Source organism: Ranitomeya imitator, chromosome 1 (genome assembly GCF_032444005.1).
Source record: "Ranitomeya imitator isolate aRanImi1 chromosome 1, aRanImi1.pri, whole genome shotgun sequence".
Lineage (NCBI taxonomy): Eukaryota > Metazoa > Chordata > Amphibia > Anura > Dendrobatidae > Ranitomeya > Ranitomeya imitator.
The window spans coordinates 1,147,606,360-1,147,631,271 of NC_091282.1; the positions used below are offsets into that span (position 1 = coordinate 1,147,606,360).

The following is a 24,912-nucleotide window of genomic DNA, read 5'->3' on the forward strand; positions in this document are numbered from 1 at the left end:
ATAACTGTTAGTTTTCAAGTTGCATTTTCCTCAGTTCAAAATGTAAAATTAAGAAATGGCAGTTAACAGGAATATAAAGAGAAGACGTTTTAATTCATTGTCGGTCCCTTCTCTCCAATGACAGCGGATATAATGTACTGGGGAGTGAAAGGAGGCACCGAAAGGTATAAGACCGTAAAATGGTCCCACTGAAATTCACCCAACTAGGGGTACGGAGGGTTTATAGAATCACTGGTATTTATATAGTCCAACCTCCAACATCTTGTTTTTGGCCACAAATTTTCTAGTCTTAATTGGATGAGAAGGGTTAGGCTGCATCCAAAGAAGATCAGAGAAATCCTCAAATTTGACATTTACATTGGAGGCCAAACCAGCTGGGAGTTATGGCTGCCTCCTGTCACAATCTTTTGTTTGTATAAAGGTTCAGGACTTCCTGGTGTTGCTTTATCTAGTCATCTGAGAACTTCGTTTCTTCGGTACAATCATTGGGTTTTCCTAAGGGCACAATCTATGAGTCAGTATGTACTTGAGACTGTCGTCACATTCACTATTCCTCCGATGTCTCCGCTATGAGCCGGGTGTGATAATAGCAGGATGAACTGATGTTTCCAGAAATGGAGACAATATTGTCCAATATTGGCGAGTCCTGCTTACTGCAATCTAATGACAATCTAGCATGTATGGGGGCTTCCGGTTGGTAAGGTACCGTCACACTAAGCGACGCTGCAGCGATACCGACAACGATCCGGATCGCTGCAGCGTCGCTGTTTGGTCGCTGGAGAGCTGTCACACAGACAGCTCTCCAGCGACCAACGATCCCGAGGTCCCCGGTAACCAGGGTAAACATCGGGTTACTAAGCGCAGGGCCGCGCTTAGTAACCCGATGTTTACCCTGGTTACCATCCTAAAAGTAAAAAAACAACCGCTACATACTTACCTACCGCTGTCTGTCCTCGGCGCTCTGCTTCTCTGGTCTGGCTGTGAGCGCCGGGCAGCCGGAAAGCAGAGCGGTGACGTCACCGCTCTGCTTTCCGGCCGCTGTGCTCACAGCCAGACCAGAGAAGCAGAGCGCCGAGGACAGACAGCGGTAGGTAAGTATGTAGCGGTTGTTTTTTTTCACTTTAACGATGGTAACCAGGGTAAACATCGGGTTACTAAGCGCGGCCCTGCGCTTAGTAACCCGATGTTTACCCTGGTTACCAGCGAAGACATCGCTGAATCGGTGTCACACACGCCGATTCAGCGATGTCTACGGGGAGTCCAGCGACGAAACAAAGTTCTGGACTTTCTTCCCCGACCAGCGACAGCACAGCAGGGGCCTGATCGCTGCTGCCTGTCACACTGGACGATATCGCTAGCAATATCGTCTAGTGTGACGGTACCTTTGCTATCCTTCATGGAGAAAAAGGGATTCAATCAGTATAACAAATTTCTCCAAAATCTATATGTCCGATATATTGTGCTCAAATTGGCCCTCTCGTGAAAACACCAGGCCACTGCATTAAACATTGGAAATCCAACCGACACGGAGATCCACCAAGTCTATATTTAGCCTGGTCTTATTTCTGCAAAAGTTTCTAATTTTTAGGTGTACAACTCAAACCATTATTGGATTATTTAGGAGATGCAGTTGAGCAGACGAGTGGATCAGTAGTTCTCGGAGGTACATCTCAGCTACCTATAAAGGTAGGTGCACATGACGGTTTTCTCTCCATCCAAGAAAAAAAAAAAAGTCTGATTTTTCAGATCAGAATTTCATCAGTTTTTTTCGGAGGTGGGGAAAAAATAAAAATAAAAAAAAAAAATTTCTCCACCTTCTCCATTATGTCAGTCCAACTGAGGTCATCCAAGTGTCAGTTTTTTTTTTTCCTTCACAAACCCATAGACTTAAGGTACCTTCACACAACGATTTCGTTAACGATATCGTTGCAACATCACGCTTTTTGTGACATCGCAACGATATAGTTAACGAAATCGGTATCCGTGACAGCGACCAACGATCAGGCCCCTGCTGGGAGATCGTTGGTCGCTGGGGAATGATCAGGACCTTTTTTGGTCGCTGATCACCCGCTGTCATCGCTGAATCGGCGTGTGTGACGCCGATCCAGCGATGTGTTCACTGGTAACCAGGGTAAATATCGGGTTACTAAGCGCAGGGCCGCGCTTAGTAACCCGATATTTACCCTGGTTACCATTGTAAAAGTTAAAACAAAAAAAAAAAAAAAAAAAACACACTCCATACTCATTCCGATCTGTCATGTCCCCCGGCGTCAGCTTCCCGCACTGACTGTCAGCGCCGGCCGTAAAGCAGAGCACAGCGGTGACGTCACCGCTGTGCTCTGCTTTACAGCCGGCGCTGACAGTCGGTGCAGGGAAGCTGACGGCGGGGGATGTGACAGACATCGGAATGTGAGTATGTACTGTTTTTTTTTTTTTTACTTTTACAATGGTAACCAGGGTAAATATCGGGTTACTAAGCGCGGCCCTACGCTTAGTAACCCAATATTTACCCTGGTTACCCGGGGACTTCGGCATCGTTGAAGACAGTTTCAACGATGCCGAAGTTGTTCCCCTGATCGTTGGTCGCTGGAGAGAGCGGTCTGTGTGACAGCTCCCCAGCGACCAAACGACTTACCAACGATCACGGCCAGGTCGTATCGCTGGTCGTGATCGGTAAGTACTGTAGTTTAGTGTAACAGCACCTTTACACTGCAGATTTTCATCCAGCACTCGGATCACTAACTGACTTTTCCTAGGACCACTTGGCCAGAAGTAGAAATCTGACATATGCACAACCCCAAAGAACAACATGGGTGAAAACCAAAGATGGCACTTATCATGTGCAAGAGCCCCCAATAGTGAGATATAATTGCAGCTTCTCATTGTCTTAATTTAAGATTGTCTACTTAATTTATGGCACTCAGTTACTCAATGACTTTGTGCCAGAACTTTTTTTCCCATAGCGCGATGCTGCATGTTAGACCATGCCCCATTTCCTTTAAGCCATGGCCTTTCCAATGAGTCTACACTTTATTGGCAAGGCTCAAAAAACCTGTCTCAGTAAATAAGGTGAATGTCACAAAAGACATTTTTGGTGCATTTAGCTTCAGAAATATGGACCAATGTTTCAAGAAAAAAAAAAAAAAAAAGTATTTGCTCACACCCGCTCCTCCTGGTACTCAGATGGATGGACTATAGAGCAACCAATATTGCTCAAAATACGTGAATCGTTATCCAAAGTATTATTGGGTGGCTAATGGTTTTTAACCCCTTAGTGAGAGCCAATTTGGTACTTAATGACCGAGCCAATTTTTACAATTCTGACTACTGTCACTTTATGAGGTTATAACTCCGGAACGCTTCAACGGATCCCGCTGATTCAGAGAACGTTTTTTTGTGACATATTGTACTTCATGTTATTGGTAACATTTCTTCGATATTACTTGCGATTATTTATGAAAAAAACGGAAATATGGCGAAAATTTTTAAAATTTTGCAATTTTCAAACTTTGTATTTTTATGCCCTTAACCCCTTTACCCCCAAGGGTGGTTTGCACGTTATGGACCGGGCCAATTTTTACAATTCTGACCACTGTCCCTTTATGAGGTTATAACTCTGGAACGCTTCAACGGATCCCGGTGATTCTGACATTGTTTTCTCGTGACATATTGTACTTCATGATAATGGTAAAATTTCTTTGATATTACCTGCGTTTATTTGTGAAAAAAACGGAAACATGGCGAAAATTTCGCAATTTTCCAACTTTGTGATTTAATTGCATAAAAATTCAGAGATATGTCACACAAAATACTTAAGTAACATTTCCCACATGTCTACTTTACATCAGCACAATTTTGGAACCAAAAATTTTTTATTTTTTTTTTGTTATGGAGTTAAGGGTTAAAAGTTGACCAGCAATTTCTCATTTTTACAACACCATTTTATTTTAGGGACCACATCTCATTTGAAGTCATTTTGAGGGGTCCATATGATAGAAAATACCCAAGTGTGACACCATTCTAAAAGCTGCACCCCTCAAGGTTCTCAAAACCACATTCAAGAAGTTTATTAACCCTTCAGGTGTTTCACAGGAATTTTTGGAATGTTTAAATAAAAATGAACATTCAACTTTTTTTCACAAAAAATTTACTTCAGCTCCAATTTGTTTTATTTTGCCAAGAGTTACAGGAGAAAATGGACCCCAAACCTTGTTGTACAATTTGTCCTGAGTACGCCGATACCCCATAAGTGGAGGTAAACCACTGTTTGGGCGCATGACAGAGCTTGGAAGCGAAGGAGCGCCATTTGACTTTTTAATGCAAAATTGACTGGAATTGAGATGGGATGCCATGTTGCGTTTGGAGAGCCACTGATGTGCCTAAACATTGAAACCCCCCACAAGTGACACCATTTTGGAAACTAGACCCTCTAAGGAACTTATCTAGATGTGTGGTGAGCACTTTGACCCACCAAGAGCTTCACAGAAGTTTATAATGCAGAGCCGTAAAAATAAAACAAAATTTTTTTCCCACAAATATTTTTTAGCCCCCAGTTTTGTATTTTCCCGAGGGTAACAGGAGAAATTGGACCCCAAAATTTGTCGTCAAATTTGTCCTGCGTGCGCTGATGCCCCATATGTGGGGGGGAACCACCGTTTGGGCGCATGGGAGGGCTCGGAAGGGAAGGAGCGCCATTTGGAATGCAGACTTAGATGGAATGGTCTGCAGGCATCACATTGCGTTTGCAGAGCCCCTATTGTACCTAAACAGTAGAAACCCCCCACAAGTGACCCCATATTGGAAACTATACCCCCCCACGAACTTATCTAGATGTGTTGTGAGAACTTTGAGCCCCCAAGTCTTTCACTACAGTTTATAACGCAGAGCCGTGAAAATTAAAAAATCTTTTTTTTCCCCCACAAAACTTATTTTTTTAGCCCCCAGTTTTGTATTTTCCCAAGGGTAACAGGAGAAATTGGACCCCAAAAGTTGTTGTCCAATTTGTCCTGAGTACGCTGATACACCATATGTTGGGGTAAACTCCTGTTTGGGCACACGGGAGAGCTCAGAAGGGAAGGAGCACTGTTTTACTTTTTCAACGCAGAATTGGCTGGAATGGAGATTGGACGCCATGCCGCGTTTGGGGAGCCCCTGATGTGCCTAAACAGTGGAAACCCCCCAATTATAACTGAAACCCTAATCCAAACACACCCCTAACCCTAATTCCAACGGTAACCCTAACCACACCTCTAACCCAGATACACCCCTAACCCTAATCCCAACCGCAAATGTAATCCAAACCCTAACCCTAACTGTAGCCTTAACCCTAACTGTAGCCTTAACCCTAACTGTAGCCTTAACCCTAACTGTAGCCTTAACCCTAGCCCTAACCATAACCCTAGCCCTAACCATAACGGGAAAATGGAAATAAATACATTTTTTAATTTTTTTTTATTTTTCCCTAACTAAGGGGGTAATGAAGGGGGGTTTGATTTACTTTTATAGCGGGTTTTTTAGCGGATTTTTATGATTGGCAGCCGTCACTCACTGAAAGACGCTTTTTATTGCAAAAAATATTTTTTGCGTTACCACATTTTGAGAGCTATAATTTTTCCATATTTGAGTCCACAGAGTCATGTGAGGTCTTGTTTTTTGCGGGACAAGTTAATGTTTTTATTGGTAACCCTTTCGGGCACATGACATTTTTTGATCGCTTTTTATTCCGATTTTTGTGAGGCAGAATTAGCAAAAACCAGCTATTCATGAATTTCTTTTGGGGAGGCGTTTATACCGTTCCGCGTTTGGTAAAATTGATAAAGCAGTTTTATTCTTCGGGTCAGTATGATTACAGCGACACCTCATTTATATCATTTTTTTTATGTTTTGGCGCTTTTATACGATAAAAACTATTTTATAGAAAAAATAATTATTCTTGCATCGCTTTATTCTGAGGACTATAACTTTTTTATTTTTTTTGCTGATGTTGCTGTATGGCGGCTCGTTTTTTGCGGGACAAGATGACTCTTTCAGCGGTACCATGGTTATTTATATCCACTTTTTGTTCGGCGGTATGATAATAAAGCGTTGTTTTTTGCCTCTTTTTTTTTTTCTTACGGTGTTTACTGAAGGGGTTAACTAGTGGGCCAGTTTTATAGGTCGGGTTGTTACGGACGCGGCGATACTAAATATGTGTACTTTTATTGTTTTGTTTTTTTTATTTAGACAAAGAAATGTATGTATGGGAATATTTTTTTTTTTTTTTTATTTTTTTTTTTTTACACACTTGTAAAAAATTTTTTTTACTTTTTTACTTTGTCCCAGGGGGGGGACAATACAGATCGGTGATCTGCCAGTTTGCACAGCACTCTGACAGATCACCGATCTGTCAAACAGCACTGCAGCGTTACCAAGTGCCTGCTCTAAGCAGGCACTTGGTACGCCACCTCCCTCCCTGCAGGACCCGGATCCGCGGCCATCTTGGATCCGGGATTTGCTGCAGGGAGGAAGGTAGGAGACCCCCGGGAGCAACGCGATCACATCGCATTGCTGCGGGGGTCTCAGGGAAGCACGCAGGGAGCCCCCTCCCTGCGCGATGCTTCCCTGCACCGCCGGCACATCGCGATCATGTTTGATCGCGGTGTGCCGGGGGTTAATGTGCCGGGGGCGGTCCGTGACCGCTCCTGGCACAGAGTGCCGGATGTCAGCTGCGATAAGCAGCTGACACCCGGCCGCGCTCCCCCCGTGAGCGTGGCCAATCGCCTATGACGTACTATTCCGTCCTTGGGAAGTAAAGCCCACTGTTGTGAATTCTGTTGTCGGGCTCCCTCCTGTGGTCATGAATGGTACTTCGGCTGGTTCTGTCCATGGACTTTCTCTGGTGGCTGTGGGTGTTTCTGAGTTTCCTTCCACAGGTGACGAGGTTAATTCGTTAGCTGGCTGCTCTATTTAACTCCACTTAGATTTTTGCGCCATGCCACCTATCAATGTTCCAGTATTGGTCTAGTTGACTCCTGGATCGTTCTTGTGACCTGTCTTCCCAGCAGAAGCTAAGTGACTGCTTGTTTTTCTCTGGTTTGCCATTTTTCTGTCGAGCTTGCTATTCTGATTGTTGTCTTGCTTGCTGGAAGCTCTGGGATGCAGAGGGAGCACCTCTGCACCGTGAGTCGGTGCGGAGGGTCTTTTTGCGCCCTCTGCGTGGTCTTTTTGTAGGTTTTTGTGCTGACCGCAAAGCTACCTTTCCTATCCTCAGTCTGTTCAGTAAGTCGGGCCTCACTTTGTTTAATCTATTTCATCTCTGTGTTTGTATTTTCATCTTTACTCACAGTCATTATATGTGGGGGGCTGCCTTTTCCTTTGGGGAATTTCTCTGAGGCAAGGTAGGCTTTATTTTTCTATCTTTAGGGCTAGCTAGTTCCTTAGGCTGTGCCTACGGAGCGTTAGGAGCAATCCACAGCTATTTCTAGTGTGTGTGATAGGATTAGGGATTGCGGTCAGCAGAGTTCCCACGTCCCAGAGCTCGTCCTATATTATCAGTAACTATCAGGTCATTCCGTGTGCTCTTAACCACCAGGTCCATTATTGTCCTGACCACCAGGTCATAACAGCCCACCCCACATGGACGGAATAGTACGTCTAATGGCAGAAAGGGGTTAAATCAGAGAGATATGTCACGAAAAATAGTTAATAAATAACATTTCCCACATGTCTACTTTACATCAGCACAATTTTGGACAGAAATTTTTTTTTTGTTAGGGAGTTATAAGGGTTAAAAGTTGACCAGCAATTTCTCATTTTTACAACACCATTTTTTTTTTTTTTTAGGGACCACATCACATTTGAAGTCATTTTGAGGGGTCTAGATGATAGAAAATAACGAAGTGTGACACCATTCTAAAAACTACACCCCTCAAGGTTCTCAAAACCACATTCAAGAAGTTTATTAACCCTTTACATGCTTCACAGGAACTGAAACAATGTGGAAGGAAAAAATGAACATTTAACTTTTTTTTGCAAACATCTTAATTCAGAACCATTTTTTTTATTTTCACGTGTAAAAACAGAAATGTAACCATAAATTTTGTTATGCAATTTCTCCTGAATACGCCAAATACCCCATATGTGGGGGTAAACCACTTTTTGGGCGCACCACAGAACTTGGAAGTGAAGGAGCGCCGTTTGACTTTTTCAATGCAGAATTGGCTGGAATTGAGATCGGACGCCATGTCACGTTTAGAGAGCCCCTGATGTGCCTAAACAGTGGAAACCCCCCACAAGTAACACCATTTTGGAAACTAGACCCCTTAAGGAACTTATCTAGATGTGTGGTGAGCACTTTGAACCCCCAAGTGCTTCACAGAAGTTTATAACGTAGAGCCGTGAAAATAAAAAAAAAAAAAAAAAAAAAAAAAAAAAAAAAAAAAAAAATCGCTTTTGTTTACACAAAAATGATCTTTTCGCCCACAAATGCTTATTTTCACAAGGGTAACAGAAGAAATTAGACCACAAAAGTTGTGCGATTTCTCCTGAATACGTCGATACCCAATATGTGGGTTTACACTGTTTGGGTGCACCGCAGAGCTTGGAAGAGAAGGAGTGCCATTTTACTTTTTCAATGTAAAATTGGCTGGAATTGAGATTGGACGAGAACTTTGTGGTGAGAACTTTGAATGCCCAAGTGCTTCACAGAAGTTTGGAATGCAGAGTCTTGAAAATAAAAAATATTTTTTTTTCCCACAAAAAAGATATTGTAGCCCCCAAGTTTTTATTTTTACAAGGGTAACAGGAGAAATTGGACCACTAAAGTTGTTGTTCAATTTATCCCGAGTACGCTGATGCCCCATATGTGGGGGTAACCCACTGTTTGGGCGCACGGCAGAGCTCGGAAGGGACGGAGCGCCGTTTTGGATTGCAGACTTAGATAGAATGACCTGTGGGCGTTATGTTGCATTTGCAGAGCCCCTGATGTACCTAAACAGTAGTAACCCCCCACAAGTGACCCAGTTTTGGAAACTAGACCCCCCAAGGAACTTTGTGGTGAGAACTTTGAATGCCCAAGTGCTTCACAGAAGTTTAGAATGCAGAGTCATAAAAATAAAAAAATATTTTTTTTTTCAACAAAAAAGATAGTTTAGCCCCCAAGTTTTTATTTTCACAAGGGTAACAAGAGAAATTGGACCCCAAAAGTTGTTGTCCAATTTGTCCTGAGTATGCTGGTACCCCATATGTGGGGGTAACCCACTGTTTGGGCGCACGGCAGAGCTCAGAAGGGAGGGAGCACCATTTGACTTTTTGAGCACAAAATTGGCTGTCGTGTTTGGAGACCCCCTGATGTACCTAAACAGTGGAAACCCCCCAATTCTAGCTCCAACCCTAACCCCAACACACCCCTAACCCTAATCCCAACCTGATCCATAATCCTAATCACTAACCCTTACCATAATCACAACCCTTACCCCAAAACAACCCTAATGTCAACCCTAACCATAACCCTAATCAAAACCCTAAATCCAACTCACCCCTAATCCTAATCTCAACCCTAACCTCAAACCTAACCCTAATCCCAATACACCCCTAATCACAACCCTAACCTTAACCCTAATCCCAAACCTAACCCTAATCCCAAGCGTAACCCTAATGCCAACCCTAATCCAAACCCTAACCCTAATCCCAACTCTAGCCCCAACCCTAACCCTAAGGCTACTTTCACACTTGCGTCGTTTGGCATCCGTCGCAATCCGTCGTTTTGGACAAGAAACGGATCCTGCAAATGTGCCCGCAGGATGCGTTTTTTGCCCATAGACTTGTATTGCCGACGGATCGTGACGGATGGCCACACGTCGCGTCCGTCGTGCACTGGATCAGTTGTGTTTTGGCGGACCGTCAGCACAAAAAAAGTTCAATGTAACGTTTTTATTGTAAGTCGCATCCGCCATTTCTGACTGCGCATGCGTGGCCGTAACTCTGCCCCCTCCTCCCCAGGACAGATTGGGCAGCGGATGCGTTGAAAAACTACATCCGCTGCCCACGTTGTGCACAATTTTCACAACGTGCGTCGGTATGTCGGGCCGACTCATTGTGACGGCCCCATACCGACGTAAGCGTGAAAGAAGCCTAACCTGTTATGATACGGTGGTCTAGGAGCAACATGGAACGAGCTCTGAAGGAAGCGGTAACTGTACTGACCGCAGTCCCCAAGCTCAACACAACACTAGAAGTAGCCGTGGAATGCTTCTAACTCTCCCTAGGCATCTCGTCACAGCCTAAGAGCTAACTACCCCTAAAGAAAGAAGCAGGAAAGCCATCTTGCCTCAGAGAAAATCCCCAAAGGATAGATTAGCCCCCCACAAATAATGACTGAGTGGAGAGGGAAAATACATACACAGAATGAAACCAGGATGAGCACAGGAGGCCAGTCTAGCTAAAAAGATAGGACAGGATGGAATACTGTGCGGTCAGTATAAAACACTACAAAAATCCACGCAGAGTTTACAAAAAATCTCCACACCTGACTAAAGGTGTGGAGGGCAAATCTGCCTCCCAGAGCTTCCAGCAAGACAGAATTAATTCACACTGATAAGCTGGACAAACATAGAAAGCACAGAATGGATAAGTCCACAATCTATGGACAGAAAAGAGCAAGCAAAAACTTAGCTTTGCTGAACTGGTCAGGATAACAGGGACCTCCAAAGAGATGTGAATCCAACCAGGAACCATTTACAAGTGGCACTGGCTGAAGAAAGAGCCAGGCCTAAATAGCAGAGCAGAAGAGACGATAAGTGGAGGCAGCTGATGACAGCTAACTCCAAGGAGTAGCCATACCACTAGAAACCACAAGAGGGAGCCCAAGAGCGGAATTCACAACACTAACCCTAAATTTAGCGCTAAACCCCAACCCTAAATTTAGCCCTAACCCTAGCCCTAATTTTAACCCCAACTGCTGTTCTCCTGCCGGCCGGCAGATGGAGACAGATGTCGGGCGCACTGCGCATGCGCCCGCCATTTTCTTTTCCCCAGAAGACGTCGGCGGCCAGGAGGAGCAGCAGGAGGACCCAGGGACACCGGTGAGTATGATAGGATCCCCGAATCCCCCTATTTCTCTGTCCTCTGATGTGCGATCACATCAGAGGACAGAGAATTACACTTTGCTTTTTTTTTTTTTGCGGTCGCCGGTAAACAGTTAGTTACCGGCGATCGCAAAACAGGGGTCGGTAAAACCGACCCCAATCATGCTCTTCGGGGTCTCGGCTACCCCCGGCATTTTGAAGATGGCGGCGCCCACCGGGAGCCATGAGGAGCATCGGGGGAGATAGGCGAGTATCGGGGGGGGGAGGGGGGGCTGTGGTTTAAGTACCCTTAGCGGCCGCCGTTAAAAGGCGTATTGGCGGTCGCTAAGGGGTTAAATAACAAAGGGAATAGTAAAATGTTCTTTTAGTTCCATTGTCTTGAGATACTGCACTGCATACACTGTAGGTACAATCACATACACGCTGCATCACCAGAAAGGTTTATTATCAATCCCACAGTAGGGGTATACTGCCCCCTTCTGGCCCTCTGTAAGAAGGCAGCTGATGTGAAGGTCTGGTTAATGGTTATGAGGAATGTAATGTAAAAGTCAGGAGAATTGATCACATTCACAAAACATTTTGTAGGGCATAGAACATTACCAAGATTTATTTTCTTTTATAAACCAACAAACAGAAATTATTTTGGCTTTCAATGGATAATTCACAATGGATTGCCACTAAACTCACACTCTTCTGGATGAATGGCCAAAAATTCTCACAGGCACATTCCAAAATCTTATCGGAAGCCTTCCCAGAAGAGTGGGAGCCGTTATAGGTGAAAAAGGACCAACTCCATATAATGCCTATGGATTTAGAATGGGAGGTTATAAAAGCTCCCGTAGGTGTGACGTGGGTCTCCATAGTTTTGCTCTTGCAGTGTATATTAAAAGTATTACAGCGCCATCATGTGGTGTTAATGTGAATATTGCGAAATAATCAGCTCTGCACTAACCACCTCTAAAAACTGGATTTCAATCCAAAGCATTGCTAACACGTGCATGAAATCACGCCTAAAGCTTTGTAACGATTAATAAAGACAATCATGAGCTGAATGGACTAAGATGTGATTAACTTGACTTTTATGCTATACAAGCAAAGCATAATAAAAACAAACTGCATATGCTCCTATACTGGCTATAATGTTGTTTGGCGTTAGTCTTTATTTTACTAAACATGTAGCACTGGACACTTTCTGCTGCTGCTTTTACATGTCAGTTTACTCCCTGTATTACCTTATGAGCAGATATCAATTCTCAGTCAGGTCTTATGGGCAGTTTGCTCTGCTAGAATTTACTTATTATTTATTGTATAGTTGCCTGGTGAAGGTCAAAGCCAATGACAAATATTGTAGGCAAACCCATTTTTGGATTGTAAATAAAATCTATTACCTACTCACATCAATGCGAGTGCCTAGTTCTTCAGACTAACTGGTAAGTTCCAGCACCTAAAATGTCCTTTCTGAATATTTATCTTTACACCCTTACCACATTTATATATTTTGTTCGATTACACAACACCCTAAACTTCTCACCGTCTATCTAATACCTTAATGTTTTTTGCTTTTTTTCCTTCTTTTATTTACTGCCGACATTTTGTTCGAGGGGAATCTTGAACATGATGTCACAGGAGGCCGGGGCTGCACTCCCTTCCCTGAAGCGTCCACACCCCTCCTGGAACAGGACATCATCAGGGGGCAATGCTGACCTCTGAAGAGAGGTCATGGATCCATTGCGATAGAAGCTGAGGGAGAGGCAAGTGCAACTCCAGAACTAGGTTTCCGTCGCGGTCACCAAATCTTCAAACTGTGAAAGAAGAGGTCGTCAGGAGGCGGTGATAGAGGTGGTGAGCGATACCACCAACGCCCACAAACAAATCATGAGAGGGTAAACGAGATAGAAGCAGAGTGCAGGCGCTGCGCTCACATCTCCCGCAGCATCCATCAACCAGGATCAAAGACATCTTCAGGGAGCGGTGATGCTAGAGACTGTAGTAAGGTAAATTTGGTCAAATTTGCAGACTATGCAAAACTAGAAGGGATAGCTAACACTAGAGAAGAGAGTGGATTCAGAAGTATCTAGATAAGGTCGGGCGGTGACTAATAGATGCATGTATCGTGACTGTCACACAGCCACGACACATGCAGCTGTGGAGCCGAACAGCTGATCAGCCGGCGCGATCCAGGAAGCCGGGTTCCCTCTGCAGCATGTTTGGAAAGCGCTATAGCTCGCCGAATAAGCAGAGACCCAAGCAAATTCGCTCAACTCTAGTCACCACTCCATTTATTTAGGCGGCTTTTGCTTTGAAACCACCTCTATGTAATATATGAAATTGAAAAGAAATGCCAGTGTCAAATCCACAGTAAAATTATGTCCAAAATAAATACGTCCGAAAAGACAATTTGGGGAAAACACCACCAGACAGTTATCTTCTCTTTATGATCTGCATATGCTTAGGGTGACACACAGACAAAATGCAAACATTGAATTAATGTCTCCCCTTTTTATCTGGTTTAGGGTGAATTTTCCTTATTGCCCAAACCTGCTACTTGCCAAAGGTGAGTTTGTACCATTGTTCTTTAATGCATGGATGGTATTTAACAGGAAGAATTGCAAGATTCTACATCTGGGCAAGAAAAACAGAGGACATCTACAGAATGGGAGGAATAGAACTAAATAACAGCACGTGTGAAATAGAATTTGGTATACTAAAAGATCACAGACTGCACATGAGTCAACAGTGTGATGCAGCAGCAAAAAAGGCAAACAGTTCTAGGATGAATTAAGAGAAGCATAGAGTATAGATCACATGAAGTAATTATTCCTCTACTCCTCCTTGGTCTGACCTCACCTGAGATAGTATGTCTAGCTTGCAAAAAAAAAGGCTAAGAGGAGACTTGATAGCTGCCTACAAATATCTGCCATGGAAAAAAAAAAAAACTGACAGTGTGGTTGATCATTGAGTGGAACAGGCTGTCACGAGAGGTGGGCAGTTTTCTTTCAATGGAAGTCTTCAAACAGAGGCTGGACAGACATCTGTCTGGGATGATTTAGTGAATCCTGCATTGAGCAGGGGGTTGGACACGATGACCCTGGAGGTCCCTTCCAACTATAACATTCTATGATTTTAAATAACTGCAGCGCTGCCCCCTGATTACGTTCAGTTCAAGGAGGGGCAATGGGCGCTGCCGGGAGCGAGAACAGCCCCAGCCTCCTGTGATGTCCTGTCTGAGACTACTTTCAAACGAGTCGTCACAGGAAATGAAGTTTAAAAAAAAATAAAATTAATATTAATGCGATTAGATAGGGAGAAGTGCAGCGTATTGCATAAAAAAAAAGGTAATTACAAAAGTTGTTACCCTGTAAAGATAGATATTTAGAAAGGATATTTTTGGAGCCAGACCACACTTTTTACAAGAGTTAGTCCCTTACTATCACACAAGTGTGCGGGTGCCCTGACTTGCAAAGATTTGTAGAAACATGCGCTCCGCAAGGCCTCCTCCACAAAGTTATGCTTTTTTCACGCAGGTTATAATGCCCTAAATCCATTTTTAAATGGTGTTCTTGGTGAGGTTTTCTATTTCGCCTCATGTGATTATCAAATCTATAGAAAAGGTTAAGCGTAACCCCATACTCTCGTGTAACTCCTCAGAATGAATATCCCTTATTGTTTATAGTCAAAAGACTAATGCGCGAGAAACTTGCTACTGGCATCTGTTTCTGCACAGCCGTCCGCACAGGTCTCATGAACGTCATATTGCTGGGCTACTAAAATATCTAAAATGACTTCTACCACCCTCAGCCAACATGAAGTGCAAAGGTCAATAGACTCTACAGGTGGGGAGCAGGATTTATTCCCACAATCAAAGGAAATTTACTTGGTGGGGGAAAAAGAAGAGGTAATGCTACTATTGGTATAAAAAAGTAACAGAGCCCCCACCCCACAAAAAAAAAAAAAAAAGACAGCCACCCGCATGATCCCCAAGGTATTTGGAATAATGGTCTATACAGAAAAAGTTAAAAGTGATATAGTACTGCATGGTAACAATACACTCAATCATGTGGGGGGAGGGGAGAGTGAAGCTGTGGGAGAATGCAACATTTTAGACCGGGTCTCTTCATCGTAGCTACTGGTTAGGTCAGGACGAACTGATGAGAACTTCTAACATGGCAGATTTTTCCATGCCCAGAAGGATAGTTTGCACAATTGTCGGCTACTTTGCCTTATTTCTATCTACATCCTGATTCACTCAATGTGACAATGTCTGGACAATTAAAATTATATTCATAACTGCCCCACTCCAACAAGAAAAGTCACCCAGTACCATGGTGCTACATTTCATCCAGCAATTTGCCATCACTTTACAAAATGGGAATACACCAATGAGTCAAAGGATTAGTACAGAATACCATGCGGAAACACCAGAATTTGTCATAGTTACATACATTGAAAAGGGACCTAGGTCCATCAAGTCTCCTTTCATGGAAGAGGAGTGTACAATTGAGAGCAAGGAGTCATATTGCTACACAGGAAACACGGAACGAAGAAACATTCACGTCATTAACAAGCACTAAGTTTTAGTATCCTCCGGGACGGTCACATGGAAGGTTTAAAGGGTTTGTCCTTTACACTCCCAACGATGGAGCAAAAGGTGCATTACATAGTTCCATGGCTAGAAAAAAGGAAATCCATATAGCCAGGAGTTCGCACTAAATGAGCAACAAATGTCAATTGAGTCTTTGTCATAAAATAATAGGTTCTTGGAGCATTACATAAAAGTGATGCAAAGTAGTGTTTCCAGAATACTAAAATTCTTCTTCTGTGCTGGTGCAGAACGCCCTTTCCGTTCCATAGGAGTTGGAGGAGGGAGCAAGAAATGAGAGAGAGCCCTTGACCGTGCCCTAAATCGCTGTATTCCCACCGGTTTAAATAGGTAGGGAGGTGTGAGGGGGTTCTGGAAAACTATTGAGGAAGGCATAAGAAATTTATTTTACCCAGAGTAAAGCCTATAATAATAGAACTATAGAATGCTAAGAGTCGGAAAGGACCTCTAGGGTCAACAAGCGTAACTAAACCATCTCACACAGATGTCTTTCCAGCCTCTGTTTGAAGACTTCCATTGAAGTCGCCACCTCTCCTGACAGCCTGTTCCACTCATTGATCACCCTCACGGTCAAAGCTTTTTTTCTAATATCTAACTTATATCTTCTCCCTTTCAATTTCCTTACATTGCTTCTGGTGTTCCCATGTTTAAATGAGAATAATGATGATCCCTATACATTGCGCCTCACTGCAGATATTTGTAGGCAGCAATCAAGTCTCCTCTTAGACTCTTTTTTGCAAGCTAAACATTCCCAGATCCTTTAACCATTCCTTGTAGGACACACTCTCCAGTCCGCTCACCATCCTGTATGCTTGGTGAAGTTGCCATAAAGGGAAAATGATACCGTGAGTGCTGGAGCCAGGTGCTTTGGGTGCCTTGTTGAGAAGAAGTGGGATGTCTCAACATTTCCAGGTGGTAAAAAAAATGCCAAGGGGACCACAAGAAGACAAAGCTTCGGAGTAGAACCTTAACTTGTTTAAAAACTTATCTTATGGAGGAGATCACCAGCTGGAGACTGTCGAATGGTCAGTAACAAGCACAAGGCAGCTAAATTTAACCAATGACTCTAGTAATACTCCTTATAAATTACAAGTAGCAGACTATATATCTCCGAAAAAAGATGATGTTTAGTCAGATTGTAGAAACCATCAATAAACTTTATTATTAAAATAACAACAGGTGTAAAGCGATAAAATACAGATAAGGGTCTAAAAGTAGTGCTGCACAAACATGGCAGGAGACGCGTAACAGGAGGTCAGATAGTTAATATAAACTAGTAGCAGACTAGTAGAAGTCATGCAAACCGCACACTTCTGAAATTTGCACACAATTACTTAAGCAACCAATATGCTTCATGTAGCCAGAGTAGTCAAAAAGTAGCAGCCAAGTAATCAGATCCTCTTGGCTAATTTCATTGATGCTTTCCTGACCCCAGCTCTTTCATATTTGTGTTCCTCAGTGAAGTGTGTGGCCCTCCATTGCTGCTCCTGTGACCACTGTAAACTACATTTCCTACAACCATCTGCTTCTTATCCAGGCTCCATGCTATCCCCACATGCACAGATGACGTTACCTGCTCCTCCACCTTCTCTATAATCTGCTAATGGCCGGGCAGAGTGGCCAAGAGGAGACACGAGGTTGTGCATAGTTCCTAGTATATCAATAAAAGTTAATCCTTGTCTGTCCCCACCACTTAAGGTACCGTCACACTGAACGATATCGCTAGCGATCCGTGACGTTGCAGCGTCCTGGCTAGCGATATCGTTCAGTTTGACACGCAGCAGCGATCAGGATCCTGCTGTGATGTTGTTGGTCGGAGCAGAAAGGCCAGAACTTTATTTCGTCGCTGGACTACCTGCAGACATCGCTGAATCGGCGTGTGTGACGCCGATTCAGCGATGTCTTCACTGGTAACCAGGGTAAACATCGGGTTACTAAACGCAGGACCGTGCTTAGTAACCCGATGTTTACCCTGGTTACCATAGTAAAAGTTAAAAAAAAAAACAACCACTACATACTTACCTTCCGCTGTCTGTCCCCCGGCGCTCTGCTTCTCTGCACTGGCTGTGAGCGCCGGCCAGCCGGAAAGCAGAGCACAGCGGTGACGTCACCGCTCTGCTTTCCGGCCGCTGTGCTCACAGTCAGTGCAGGAAAGCACAGCGCCGGGGACAGACAGCGGAAGGTAAGTATAGAGTGTTTGTTTTTTTCACTTTTACGATGGTAACCAGGGTAAACATCGGGTTACTAAGTGCAGCCCTGCGCTTAGTAACCCGATGCTTACCCTGGTTACCGGCATCGTTGGTCGCTGGAGAGCTGTCTGTGTGACAGATCTCTAGCGACCAAACAGCGACGCTGCAGCGATCGACATCGTTGTCGGTATCGCTGCAGCGTCGCTGAGTGTGAAGGTACCTTATGTATAAAGGTTTATAAAAGAGCTGAGCGAATGGGCTCATATAAGGCGTTATCCAAGCACGGTCAGGAACTAACCGAGTGCTTGAAATATATGTTCTATTCCCCGCGACTACATGTCTCGCAGCTGTTCGACAGCCACAACACATTATTATTATTATTATTATTTATATAGCACCATTGATTCCATGGTGCTGTACATGAGAAGGGGTTACATACAAGTTACAAACATCACATACAGTAAACAAACTAACAATGACGGACTGGTACAGAGGGGCGAGGACCCTGCCCTTGCGGGCTTGCCTTTAATTTATTCTTGGATTTTAAGCCAAAGAGCCACGAATGAATTAATAGGAATAACCCTTTATGTGCAATTCAGATGACATTGTTCAATATTGCTTTATTACATTAAATATCCAGATCTACCTCTACAAGAATGACAAAAAAAAAAAGTAGGAAGCAATTCTGCATAAAGTCCCTATAACGGATAACATTACTTCATACTGAAGCAACAACAATATCTGCGGCCCTTGATGCCCGTACAAGTCGTACATTTTCTTTCACACAAATTTAACTTGGTCGAGAGAGAATAAAGAAAATAAAGGACAAAAGCAAGTTCTCATACAGAAACAAAGGAGAGACTGAGAAAAATCAAAAGCCATAAAGGCATCTCCGGAGAGGGGACATAGAAAGAGTGGACACTTCAACCTCCATTGAAGCAGGACCCTCACATTGAACATATGGGACCAATTACAACTAGAGAAGTGAGAAAATAATTAACTGGAGAGAAAGAAAAGAGCCAACACTTCAATCTCCATTGAAATAACGGCCTTCTGCAGCAGGGAGATTTGTAGTGAGATCTGTATATTCATGAGGCAGAGAAGTGAAAAATCTGACACCTTCAGAGGTAACTTCTGTTCTCTTCAAAGAAAAGCTGGACAATTGCAGCAAGACATGTCTCCAGTGTCCAGAATCAATCTTGAGGTTTGCATATAGCCAATATTTATAGGAGATAGAGATAGGGAAAAACAGAACACATTCACTCACATCACTGTATGGCACATGACAATATCTACTGCCTGGGACCTCCAGGGGCGAAGATATCGTGTAAGTTGAGGGATCGCATAAGAGTCAGGAAGCCATACGCTACCTGTAACCGGTGTTCAGTCTGTATAAACTATGGTGGCAGCTAGTAGCTCTCTTTCAGTCATTGGGGCGTTGCAAGGAGAAGTTCGTAATCATCCACTATTCTGTGAGCGGCAGCTGCAATCACCCCCTGGCAAATTGACTATCAACCTGTGCTGCGGTGTGCGTGCATGTAGAGGAAGAACGCATATTAAGAGGAAATAAATGCAGGATAGAAGCCATGCAGGTATATGAGTTAATGTAAACAGCAGCACCCCAGATACACGGTCCTCACAAAAAGTCTATGTTACTACCACTACTCGAGAAAAATAGGAAACTGAGCAGGCCGAATTACAAAGTGTTGATCACTTCATCGGGTTCACCTTCCCCTTTTTTTTTTTTTTTTCTCCCTTGTCCTTCCAATTACTACGGCACAATTGTTCTGTTAATTAAGATTTTTTACTGTCTGCACTCTATACCTTTATAGGGAACAGCAGGGTGCATTTAGGGCAAGCCGACGGTGAGCGGGGGCACCAATTTGCGTTCAAGCTAGGGTGCCAACCTCTGCTGTAAGGCCGGTTTCACACGTCAGTGGCTCCGGTACCTGTGGTGACAGTTTCCTCACGTACCGGAGACACTGGCTCACGTAGACACATTAAAATAAATGTGTCTCTGCACATGTCAGCGTGTTTTCACGGACCGTGTGTCTGTTTGCAAAACACGGAGACATGTCAGTGTTCGTGGGAGCGCACGGATCACACGGACCCATTAAAGTCAATGGGTCCGTGTAAACACGTACCGCACACGGATGCTGTCCGTGTGAATTTTTCCTGTCATAGGGTTAAGATTGTTGCCATAAACGGACACGGACCGCACACGGACCCTAAAAACGTACTCACGGACATCATACGGATCCCACACGGATGGCCTACGTGACCACACGGACAACTCCGGTACAGTTTTCTCCGGTACCGGAACTATCTGGACGTGTGAGACTGGCCTAAGGAAGGGTACGTTAGGGTCCGTTAGGGATTTGTATATGTAGGAGCACCAAATCAATAGTTTGTGCAGGCCCGGTGCCTTTAAGTGTTGTTTGTCGTTTTGTATTTGATAAAGATTAAAAATTTTAGGTATTAGTTTATGTGAGCTTGATTTGAATTCTATACCTGTGTATCCAGTTTATGGTTTACCAACCACAAGATTCCCACACTTGTGACCAAGTATGATGGGAAACTAGTCCAAATCCAACATCTGATACACGTCTTCAGAAAACAAAACATATTGGACCACTTGGTTAAAAAAAACAAAAAACAAACAAAAAAAAACAAAACAATGAATTGTGCTTTCCTATTCAAGGAGATGGTCAATCTGACAATCCCATGTACATTAATGTACAAAAAAATAGTGACTAGACCGTATGAGCCCGTCAAAGCCCATGAGAACTGTATTACAGATCCATGGACTGTAACAAGGCCATGTGTATGGGGCCACTAGCCATCTTCAGAAAAATGGAACATACAAGCTTGCCCCAGGTTCTCCAGACCGAAGCAGTTTTAGAATTTAAAAAAAAAAAAAAATTTTGCAATTTCATCTAACATCTTCGCAGTTTAGATCAAACCTGTGATAATTTGCACACCCTATAATATATATATCCATCCGCGTAATCGGTGATGTAACGTCAGTCATCCATGGCGTTCTTAAGCAACAGGAAGCCCAACGATGTGGTCACCATTTCCTCTATCAGTAGAAACTCTGCTCCTCAAACAATTGTGTAGGTAACGATGGACGTCCATCCATTCGTGTAGAGTCTCATGCAAGCAAGCCACCAGGACTACTGTGGAACAAAAGCTGACCATAGTGACGGATAGAAGAATGTAGGGAGGACGTGTGGTCTCTCCTAGTGAAGGCCTCCATAACAAGATTACGTCTGAAGATTAAAAAGAGGGGGACCCTCAGAGAACATTAAAACAAAGGGGGCATTGAACTCCGTGGAGCTGCCCGATAACGTGTTTTGGCTGCAGTGCTGACAGCGCACATCACTGCTGCAGCCAATCACCGAGGTCAGAAGTTCTGCTGATGGCATGAGTAGCCGAGCTCCGTGATTGGCTGCAGAGGTGATTTCCTACTGAACTGACATCAACTCTGTAGGAAAACACAGACTGGAGTAGAGCTGGAAAAACCGCACTGGACCTGGGCAGGAGGAGGATCTGTGCAGGGTGTTTAAGTGTAGAAGCTTTTGGGAACCACTTTTCTTAAACCCTCAAACAATCGAATAGTACAAAGTATGCATACGACTTACAAGAGAAAAATAAAAAAACATTTAACCCATTTCTTACCTTCATATCTGTTTGGGGAATCACATGCCTTTTGCGGAGTTGCCACACGCAAGAAGATTTGCTGCCTCCAAGAATGCCGCCGTGTCCTCACTGGACTGCTGCACGCCGCTTCACTGTGGATGGACTTACACTCAAAATCACTGAAAAGACAAAAAAAAAATTATATAGAAAAAAAAAAATGATAAAGACCATCTAATGACAGCCTACACAAAACAGACCAAGTATTCATGCCATACAAGTGCAAAGGCGGAGGGAAATGAAGGCTCATCATACACAATATGAACAGGATTACGTATGACAGCAGTCACCTATACAAAGCATTAACCAAAGGGAAAGTGACCGGAGATATCGGGAGCCATTAGTCACAATGGAGCAGCTAGAGGGGCCACACAAAACCACCTACCGTTCTTTGGTAAATTCAGACGCACTATGTTCTGCTACTGGAGCAAGAAACTTTAGAAAGTTTGGCACAGAAGAGGAAGAGTGAAGCTTCTTCCGAAAAGAAGAAGAGCGGTAGAAGAGGCTGAGAGCACAGACCAGAAAAGGAGGAAGTGAAAGGTTATTAAGAAAAAAAGTAGTACTACAAGAGAACAACAGAAATATGGGATAAATCGGTCACCTGATTTCTGCTACATAATGTAGGTGCAGAGACCCCGAATCCAGCGACGTGTCACTTACTGGTCTGCTTACTGTAGTGTTCATAAAATCATTTTACAGCAGGAGATGATCAATAGAGGACTAGAAAACCTGTAGCCAGGTCCAACCCCATCTCCACCATTGATCGGCAACTTTCTGCCTATGCACAGTGTACCCAGAAAGCTGCCAATCAGTGGTGTGGGCGGGCTTATAGAGCAATCAGAGAACTGCTAGATCTGCAGCAAATAAAACAGTGTTCAAAACTGCAGCACCTAGTAAAGTAAGTGACCGATCACTAGAACCAGGGTCTCCGCATCTACATCATTCTGCTATCAGATAGGGTAGCAAAAACCTAGTGACAGATTCACATTAAAAAAAAAAAAATGGATTAAAAAAAAAAAACAGCATGTTTGTTAGGCCGTGTTCACATTAGTATCATAGCTTCCATTCATGCGAGAGACCAAACCAATAACTTTTCAAAGAGATCCATGATGATAGGAATTTGGAGTAAAGTCAATTACAAAAAAGTAAAAAAAAAAAAAAAAAAAATAAAAAAAAAAAAGACAAAGCGCACATCGGATCTCGAAGATTTAAGTCTTTACTAATATTGATGTAACAATGGTGAACGGACAGATTTTGGCAACCGAGGGCTGGATACTAAATGACCCTGAAAAGCAAAAGTAAAAAAGAAAACCCTGAAGTCATAGGAGGATCTAATTTGAGCACTTCATCACAGCAACTCCTAATTTGACTCCATAGTGAGTATGGCCGCCACGTGCCTGGGAATGCTCCGGATAAGGCAGCAGATGGGTCTTTGGAAGAGGCGAATCTACTCCTAGACAGTGATCTTCTGCACATTCGGTGGTGCCATTTGATGGCAGCGAGTGCACAGATGTGTCACAGAAGTTATTACTTGTATGTAGATCTGGGAAAGTCAGTGGCATCAATGTCCTGGTGATCCAGGAACTACCCACACACCGGCCACAGGAGGTCGGGCATGGCCCTCCCTCAGGAGGAATGAAAGGCGCAATACACAAGTGTAAGGTCAGATCAAGCTAATCCTCTGAGCCAGTCCGGGTACCACTCACCAACTCTTATGCATCGGTGTAGTGGTATCTGCCATATGCTCGAGACGTCTGGGAGACACAAACCTCCTTGTAATAGCATCAATTAAGAGGAACCTGAATTGGCTGAAGTTAGTGCTTAAAGGCAGTCAGTCAACCCCAAAATCCATTTTACAATGGGCTGTACAGTGTTAGAGAGTGCTTAGCCCCTAAGAGAATGACAGTAGCACTGTACCTGCTGCTTGTGCAGTGCCTGAGAAAATATCTCCTAAACAAATGAGGAGGCTTTGGTGCGCCCTTGGCGTGACCATGAGGTTTGTGCACTGTTACGCCTCTGCATTTGAGCCTTCCAGGTTTATGCGCCATTGTGCCTCTGCATTTGAGCCTTCCAGGTTCATTAGTCCACATGCCGGTAGCATTCGGACCGTGCTCACTCCGAGTAGCGACAATCAGCAATCACAAGTGGAGGAAGGACTCCAGTACGTGAACGAGGAGACATAGCGGTGCACCAAACTCCTGGCCAGTCCAAGGCTGCACCGAAGCTCCCTCATTTCTATACGAATTAAGTCATGGTCTCAGACATTGTACCAGTAACCATACTCTTTTCAGGGTTGTCTTGCCGTTCTTCTCCATTGCACCCATCGTCACCTTCATTTGCCCCAGCGCAGGTTAAGTTGATTGACAATTACTTTTGCTTCCTAAATGAACAGATCTGAAGCTGCAGGAGATTATACACTGCTCCCCCAAAAATGATGGGAACACTTAAGCCTCATTGTTTATACACCGTGCTCAGTTTCTCAGCCTTCTATTAACCGCAGCATGTTATAAACAGTAGCGGATAATGAGTTAAGAAAAGCGCAGATTTCACAGGTGTCCGGTCCCCGGTGGGAGCGCAGGCAGCACACATGCAGGTTTAGGTGGAAAGGTTACACTGCACACATTTCAGTCTTTTTACCTTGAAATACAGAGGTTTTTTGGAAAGGCACATCCATTAGTAAAAGATCACACAAACGATCGCATCGCCGTCCCTCCTCCCAAATCTGCACCGTTGTCTACTTTTCCCTCCCCCCCCCCAATAACGCCTTAATTTCCTAGGGCAGTAATGAGCTCACACCCCACTGCAGGCCATATACATTACCTACAGGTCACTAATCCCACGTCTAGTGATCAGCTCAGCCGAGATTAAGCATTTCTAACAGATTGACATATTGGAAGTATATAGGGAATAAAATGACCCTAAGACACATGCAGATCTGACCAAGCAAGAAACCATGCAGGACAAGGACAGGTTCTTCTGCTCACCTTTTCTGAGTGACTGGACCACTCGGTTCCCCGCCGGAGTGATGCCTGAATTTTTGGCAGAATCTAGGAGAGGAGGCTGCAGTGACGGGAGGAGACGCAGCAGCCTGGTCACATTGTGTTGAACTGCTCGGAGGCACACTGGGAGCCGGGCTGGAACTAGACGCCAGCATTCCAGCCAGCGAGGGAGGGAGACACTTCAGTGGAGGTAGAGATAGTGCACGAGGTAGCAACCTACCACACACCTATCTGATGTTACACGACGGTGGCTCGGAAAGAAGAGTCTATCCAATGTGGCAGAAACTGGCACACATTATTTACACTAGCTTAAATGGCCGACAAAGCTATAGAAAGGTCATGGCAGCAGTGGGACCTTATAG

At 43.9% G+C, this 24,912-nt stretch overlaps 1 protein-coding gene across 2 annotated transcripts in view; it reads right to left on the reverse strand.

Annotated features, from left to right (window-relative positions):
* The window catches only part of TBC1D1 (TBC1 domain family member 1), a 194,750-nt gene that overhangs the window by 85,330 nt on the left and 84,508 nt on the right, over positions 1–24,912 (reverse strand). For both annotated transcript variants that reach the window (XM_069744615.1, XM_069744616.1), the window contains exon 11: positions 21,534–21,673. In XM_069744615.1, coding sequence (XP_069600716.1) covers positions 21,534–21,673 — 140 coding nt within the window. The remainder of the gene's footprint in view (positions 1–21,533; positions 21,674–24,912) is intronic.